An 8,344-nucleotide genomic window follows, 5' to 3' on the forward strand; every position below is an offset into this window, starting at 1 on the left:
ATTGCATTAACGTTTCGTGCATCGCTGACTGACTGGTTGACTGACCAAGAGGCGATACACTAACACACTGAATATATTTTTACGATGATTAATGGAAGTCACATTAATGAGCGGTTTTGCATTCGGATTAGCTCGACCAACGATTATCTGCTATCGATAGAAAATTCATTTCACAGAGACTATCGCTATTCCTGCCAACGAGTGAGCAGTAAATCATTGTCGTCATTTAAGCTTGTCACCCTTTTACCCTCCACATGCGAATGTACGTAGGCGAAAATGGCTCGCCCAGTGGCATCTCCCACTGTGGAAAATAGGACGTAAAAGAGCGATCGCGTACTATCTCCCACCGATGATCCGTGCGATGATGATCAAGCGACTCGTATTGGTGTGATGAAAGCGCTTTATCGCGGGATTGGTCGCCACGCTCGTCGTGACGAACGTTAATGAAGCATTTACACTTGTGCTTCGACAAGTGGCGAACAATTAAGCGACGGGACCGAGGAACCAGTTCATTTCGGTTATTTTTATTTGCCGATACCACGTAGACTGTTGAAAGGCGCGATGCAGAATGATAAGAATTGTCAACAATTCTTCCGTATGTCTATAGTAGTCTATAGTACGTCTACAGTAAAACTTGGAGAATGAAATCAACCAGTTCGGCTGGCTGGCAAAGTCTTCCGCCGACGACAGCGTCCACCTGCTCGCCGTGATCCGGCGATATGGTGGCAACCGTCCTTCCGTTTATCTTCGAAGAAGCATCCCAGCGAGAAAGAGAGATGGATGGAGAGACACGTGAAAAGAGTGAGGCCCCGAGGCCTCGTCGTTTCGCCGCAAAACCGAAAATACTCATGTCGGCCGGTATGTTGAAACCTGGCATAAGTTTTGGCGGGCTGCCAGGGGAGCGGTACTCGCTTGGAGGCCACGCCAGGCCGCGAGCGATCGGCCTCGGCAGCCCAAATCTTTAGCTAAAGGTAAAGGAGAGTTATCTCGACGAAAACCGTTGCATTTCGCTCGATTAACGGTAATCGACGTGTTGCTAATTGACATTTATCGTAAACGTCGTGGACGGTCATATGTCTTCGCGATTGATTTAATTCGACAAATTGCTCGCAATAAATAACATGTAATCTCTTGGCAGTTGGTAATCAGCATACTTTTCCTCGGCGTGCAGGTGTACCTGGGTATTATCCAGACGCACTGTTATCCAGATGAAGCACTAGACGTGCCTGCGTTAATACCCGCTAAAACTGGAACGCGCTCAAACCACTGATAAGTTTATTGCTCCGAGAACAACTTTCTAGTATAGCAGATCGCAGCTAACTCATAAATCGTGGAAGAATCGTACAACAGGATAAGTTCGGTTTATCGTTTCCTGTTATTCAAGAAAGTCTAGTTAAATATACAAGCGACTCGACGGACCATAATCTCTCGGCGATCTCCTCTACTCTATCTGCATCTGCAAATGTTCGCGGATGAGTACCTCGACGACGTTCGAGCAACACGTGCTAACGAGCGAAATCGCGCGGTGCTAAACGCTTCTTGAGACTCGCGGATATCGCGAGGGGCCTTGAAACAGTTAAAAGAACGCGAAGCTCGACGAGTGATCTCTGGCCTGCGGATAGCACGACGGTGGAACGTAAGAAATGATTTCGGGGCTAATTATTTGATCATCAGCGTCGTTGCCGGTCTCAACGCCTTTTTTCTTCCTTTTTTTCTGCGAAAACGTAATGTCTAAAAATAGAAAGGAAATAATTTCGTGACTGCAGTCCAAATCTTTGAAATGTGAAGTTTACATCATATGACAAAATGACATTCATGTTGCAACATATTTTTATTTTCACCAAAAATTCAAACTTGCTTTCCTCAGGGAAATTAAAATCAATTTACAGAAAGGAACAATTTTTTAAATAAATTTTTAATTACAAATATTTGGGGAATATCATATTTGGATAAAATAAATTCTTATTCATTGTTTTAATCCAACGAATTTTTATAAGGTACGCTTTTGATCGTAGAAATCGTCATCAAAGGCGAAACGAAGTAATTAACCTTTACCTTGATCTCCGTGCGTTTGAACGATTTAAACGGCATCGAAGAAAACCGGCAGTCAGCAGATGCTAGAGCCAACTTGGAACGACCAAGTAGCATCTGGTACACCATAAAGTTGGCACTATCATTGTACATAGTTGCGGAGGAATATGCGCTGTGAGCCAATTGTTTCTCGTTCTGTCGTATTAATAAAGCCAAAGATGATAATTTCGTAAAGATGATAAATCGCTTACCAGTTACTTTCGCAGAAAGACGATATTTCAAACAATAAACAATCCCTGCCTTGTATTGAGCAAGATTGTTATCAGATAACGGATAACACGCTCTACTAATAGATTATTACATATATATTTTTCCAGAAATACAGCAAACAAAAATCGTCGCGAAAAGCATCGGGGAATCATATCAAAACGGAAGTCGATCAAATCGGAACTCGGTTGGCACAAAATGTAAACTAGATATTAGACTGAATGCGATTATTTCCCCAGCTGCGTCGCACGCGAAGCGGCTCCACCATGCCGAGGCGTATTTGAGTTTTGGCGGTTCTCTCTCTCTCTCTCTGCTAGGCTTCCAGCCTATCCATCAAACGGATTGACGTACGTACGGTCCTGGCACGCCAAAAATAATCGTCCAACATATTGTGAAAGAGCACGAGGCATGGTAGAGAAACGGCTCGTAATGCCGGTGCTGAGCTTTTGACGCGATTTACCTGCCGATAATTATCGAAAGCGAAAAATATTCAGTGAATATATTATATATATATCAAGTGTCTTGGCACCCTTGGCATTATCGAAGTGCCCGTGAACCGTGGCTTTTCCAAAGGTTGCGGTTAAAACTACAGCGCATTTTGCGACCGATTCGTGCGACCCACCTGAGACAATTTATAACTTCGATATGACGGATTTTATCGAATCAGTAAATGATTAAGATTATTAATATCTGACAAATGAAATCTCACGTCTTATTATTAATATAGAAAAGAGGCATCTCTCCCTTGACTGTGCCTTTACAAGCTTTTTATATCATTAAACGGGGGATAGAAACTTTAGGGAGGCCGAGATAAAAAAGTGACTTTGCGGGAGAGATGACTGGTTTTCACCACAAATGATTGATGGTATTCAAAAAGAAATGTGAGAATCTGAAAAACGCGTTTGGGAAACACGGATTACATAGTAACGACACATGCTGAACATAGTTTTTCCGACTACGTTGCATGCTAAAGGCATGTGCTAAGGTAGCGGTCTGCCTCGTAAAAGGCAAATGAGTTAATAATCGTGTCCATATACGTACATTTATCGAAATTATTCCATGTAAAGCGTGGCGATATCTGTTTTGTTTTACATTATACGAGCATTAAAAAGGAAAATCAAGGATGCTATCGCGAATGTATCGGCGTAATAATATAGCGTAAGACTAGTCTCTAATCAACGTACAATAATAGCGAGTTATTTGTGCACTTTATTGACAATGCATGCGTAAATCTGGGGACGTCGCGATAGTTGTTTCGCGGCTATACAACAAGGTAGCAGCAGCGATATAACTATATCGATCTGAAGAAAGTGAATGAAAAATGAAACGGCGCTTAACACGCGACTTATCGGCGTCTACTTGCTGGCTTGCATTTCTCGTCGTCGGCAGTCGTCGGGTCACTAACGATGACGTCCGCGACAGTGACCATAAGTGGCATCGATCACTCACAGACATACAGAGTTGAAGCAAACAGTACGCCAATCTTTTATTCCTCGAGCTAAGAAGCAGATAAGAAGAAACAGACCTCTCGTCGTTCCTGTATTTACGCGCAATAAGCGATTGCGTGTGTATTTTCATGTGAATTGTAATATGTGTATATTCCGAAACCAAAACGTTTGTTCGGCGCTCCTGGAAGATTGACGAAGCAATAAATAACGGACACTTATCAGGATTCTTGAGGGAAAGGGAGAATCAATTAGAACCCAATTAATTTTAATTAATGTCCACGGCGATAGCTCTTGATTGATAAATACGCGTACACGAGACGGAGGCGTATACAACTGATTTCGCAGCGCAAGAGAAGATGGACGAAATTATTAGTAGGCAAAGTAAACAATGAGAGAAGACGCGAGATGAGGAGCCAGTAGGAACAATCAAAAGATAGAAACGGAGGTATGCCATTATACGACGTAATTGGCCGAATTGGAAAGTCTGGGGCCTCCCTGGCTCTCTGCCCTTCTACCATTACTCTCGTTTAAATCCCTCATATTGATCGGCATAAATACAAGGTGCAGCTTGCTTTTTCGTCCCTTCGGGAGCTCTCAATCTTGTGCGGGTCCCTGTATAATGTACCATCACGCCTGCAAGATAATATCTTAATCCAAAATTGTGGAATCCGTTAAATCCATCCTGAATTCGCATTTGTGTCGAATCAATTTTCTAATGTGAGCTGTACGACTGGAAATTGGACTTTTGCATGCTGACCGATTGAACATTTAAATTCTGAGGAAGTAAAACCTGAAAGGGGAAAAACTGAAGTACTGATCGACAAACTAGCGATAAAATTATTTATTATAACATTTTGCGAATTATGTGTACATGTGTGATCGATTATATTTATTATTACATTCACAGGCAGCTATATATGTAACAAGAGCGGGAAGATGGCATGTGGCCCAGAAAATTACGGTGTGCGATACACTCGTGCGACATAAAAATAGGCGTGGTACACTAAAGATGCTTCAAGAGCCATCACGTTTTCATGTGACGCGCGTCACGACGCAGTCTCACTGTCACAATGCGAGTCGCTGTGAGAAGTTAACGTTGCGATGTCGTAATACCGAAAATAAATAGAATCCCGCTACCGTGAGACCGCGCATGCAATAAAAACGAAAGGGACTCGATTTCTATGCGACGTATAGTATCAGAAACTAACTCCGTTTTACCATCGCGTATATCATGCGTGTTTGCAGTCGCATAGTATCTTTTATCAAGAAGATATCGCGTCAACAAGGACGCATTTTTCCCCTAAACTCGAGTCACACGGTGTACGAAACGAATCGGAGATCGAATTATTCTGGCGACGATTTATTTCTGCAGCAAAAGCAGTCTGCATATTTTAGGACCAATGCGGAAAACAACAGAGCAAATAAAGCTGATGAACGCGCATCGATCGAACTTCGTGACCAATATTAGATTTATTTCACGGAGAATTGACGAGAAACGACATTGTTTCCTCATTTTGTCATCATGTTTTTATCCGAGCGCAGTCCGGTGCAGGTAATCGCATTTTGCGTAATCGAGAAAGCAATACATGTCGACAGACTTTGTTATTTATTTAAACCCGACGAGAGAGAGAGAGGAAAAGAGAGAGAGAGTACAATCTATCTTACAGACAGGGAAGAAACAAATTTTCAAGCGATCGACAATCTCCCCCGCGCGCCGCACGCATCCACGTTCGCTACTAATTAATCTGCGTTGCATTAATGATCCGATTCAGCGAGGTAGTAAATTAAGGACAGTTTCCTGAGTCAACGTAACGAGTTACTTCCCATTCGGCTATGCGAGTAGTTTCGTGCATCGCTCGTAATGAAGCGAGCATCGCAAAAATGCCGTCATCCGATTGCAACCTGATGCACCGTTTCCTAGAAAACACACGCATCGGTAATTAGCCGGAAAAAATGAGCGGATTAATAGGAATCGCCGTTGCAACCTCGTAATGTAACTTTACGGAATAAATTCTTCTCATTGGACTTTTGTAATTTCTATTTTCTATGGGATGAAAGTTCCTTCCTACTCGAAGTAATTCGTGGAAGTGGTTTCATTTTAATACAGGATTTAAATACAGGAGCCTAGAGATATTATAACTACTAACTTCACGTTTCAAGGCTGAGAGTAGTTAAAAAACTTGAGTAATTAAAATCCTGCAAGAAATGTGAAACAAAAGAAATCGACGGAGATACATATCTCGGATTTTTCTGTTTTCAAAATCAAGAAATAAAAGATTTTCCAAATTGTTATTCTTCTTTGTAGCGTATTAATAGCATATGCTTAGTCTTCATAAATCATTAAGCAAATAATCTTTTCAGTTATAAACTGAAAAGTATCACGATACAATTGAACGTCGAATATATAACGCGGAACGATTTACTGCAAAGTATCTTTAATTAGAAGACAATTGCATCAATTACGTGGTTGGAGCAATCAGAACGAGCGTAAAACGAATACGGAAAGGCTGAAAGCCTTTCGAGTCATTCCGCGGCTGCAGAGTTCGCGTATTCGTACTTTTGCCGAACGAATTGCCGTCGATTACTTTTAATTCAACACTCTCGATTTCTTTCGCGAGTGCTGCACCAATCGAACACGCTAGAACACACCATCACATGGCTTCCCGACGGTCCCCGGCCGTCTCGGCCACGTCGCGCAAGATTATTCTCTCCACGCTCGCTCGCCGAGCGGAGTGGAATCGAGCGTGTAGGTTGGTTTCGCTCGGGGCGAGGTAAGGTTAGCCGCGTCACGTGGTGCGCCACGGGATCTAAACGAGGTTAATCGGCAGACCAGCAGCGACGGCGCGGTGACGACGAGCTGCACGAACACATGCTCGTCGCCCTCCATGGAACTACTCCTCTGCCACTCTCTCTCTCTCTTTCTTTCTCACTTGTTCTCCGTCGTTCGTTTCGCGCTCTCGCCCTTTGCACTTTGGCCCTCTTTGGCAGTCGGTGCAGTCCGATAATAGGAAAAAGCGCGAGCTCCGATAGCGGCGTTGCGCGCGCGCCCCGGCGCACTCGAAATTCAAATTGCGATCGAATACTCAAACTCGTGATCCTCTCGAGGCGGTGCGCGTGTCACGCGCCCGCGTGTAACGTTTCCGCCGCCAGTCCGCGCTGCGGTAGTCCGCGCGCGCTTTGCGCGAATTTCGAAGGGTGAATTTTTCGTGCCGGGGCGACCGGCGACGCGAGCGAGCGCGGGAGCCCGGCGCGCCGCGCCGCGAATACAAAGCGAGTTCTCTTGGGAACGTCGTCACGCGGCAGGTTAACCGCAATGAAATCCGCTCGGAGGCGAATATTGAGAGGAACGTCGAGGGCGTCGATCAGGAGGTGGGAGCTGAGAGAGAGCGAGACGGGCAGACAGAGAGCGAGGAGAAGGAACGTCGAACGCGAGCGGAGAACGCGCGGAATCGCGGCGTGGCTCCGACGGCCGATCGACCGACCGAAAGGTCGGCCCCACGTCGCGCGTGCCAGCGGGTCAATTACGCGCGCGCATTACGCGGCTATCTCGCAACTGGCGGAACACTTACCGATCAGCGGAAATATGCTGGGCTGGTCGAGCAGCGACTTGAGACTGTTTTCGACGAGAGTGGGAGAGGAGCGGTCCTTGTCACTCATTTCACGCACTGCGCCACGAAGCCTGCAAGCGCGCACCTCGGGGCCTATTGCGGCACACACGCGGATGCACACACGATGGCACACACCGCGGCACGAGTGAGAGATTAATAAGATCGATAGGTAGAAAAGGCACAGGACGGATCGGAGCGGAACGGTGGTGCGGTACGAGACACAGGCGGACGGACGCGAAAGAACGAACCAAGAACGAGCTCCGGCGACGACGACGACGTTGGCGACGATCGGAAAGACAGAGAGAAAGAGAGACGGAGGAAAGGCAGGCAGGCAGGGATCGGTGCACGTATTTCCTCGTGATCGGCACACGCGCGCCTGCTCGCGGTCGTCGCGTGCTTCGTACGAGCTGCGTACGGACGGTGCGTGTGCGTGATCGCGCCCGATCGCGCGCGCGAGACGGAGAGGACGCGGTGTCGAGAAGAGTAACGCGGCGGTTCCGCTCGCCCGCTCGGGGAGACCGGTCTTTGCGGCCGCGTAGGAGAGGCTTCGCCCGTCGTCGCGCGCTGCCGAACCTCTCACCGCGTCGTCGTCACGCTGCTCCCTCGCTCGCACTGTCCCTATCAGCCGTGCGCCGTGGCGTGCGCGCGCGAGACCCGTTTCCCTGTGCCCGCTCTCGTGGACGCGTTAAAATAAACGCGGAGCCGCTGGCCCCGTGCTGGCGGTGCTCTTGAAAATCAATCTAAAAGTGGCTCGCCTCGTGGCGCGATCTCCTGGCCGACTGGTGGAGCCGACTCGCCGTTTTAAGCCTGCCGACGCCTGCCGCACTGATAACGAGCACCCGAGTGCTCGTGTCCCGCCTGCTCGCCTCGGCCTTATCAGGCTGCGCGCGCAGCCGCGACCCGTTCTGTCTGGCTCTTTCTCGCCCCCGCCCTCTCTCTCTGTCGGTCCCCCTCAGCGGGATCCCCGCGTTAGCAGCAGCACCGCGACGC

General features: G+C 47.0%; 1 protein-coding gene across 1 annotated transcript in view; it reads right to left on the minus strand.

Moving 5' to 3' along the window:
• The window catches only part of LOC105284073 (thyrotroph embryonic factor), a 69,729-nt gene extending 61,547 nt beyond the window's left edge, over nt 1-8,182 (minus strand). The window contains exon 1 of the mRNA XM_011347325.3: nt 7,316-8,182. Coding sequence (XP_011345627.1) covers nt 7,316-7,403 — 88 coding nt within the window. The 5' untranslated portion in view covers nt 7,404-8,182. The remainder of the gene's footprint in view (nt 1-7,315) is intronic.
• Between the last annotated feature and the right edge of the window lie 162 nt (nt 8,183-8,344).

Source organism: Ooceraea biroi, chromosome 6, assembly GCF_003672135.1.
Source record: "Ooceraea biroi isolate clonal line C1 chromosome 6, Obir_v5.4, whole genome shotgun sequence".
NCBI lineage: Eukaryota > Metazoa > Arthropoda > Insecta > Hymenoptera > Formicidae > Ooceraea > Ooceraea biroi.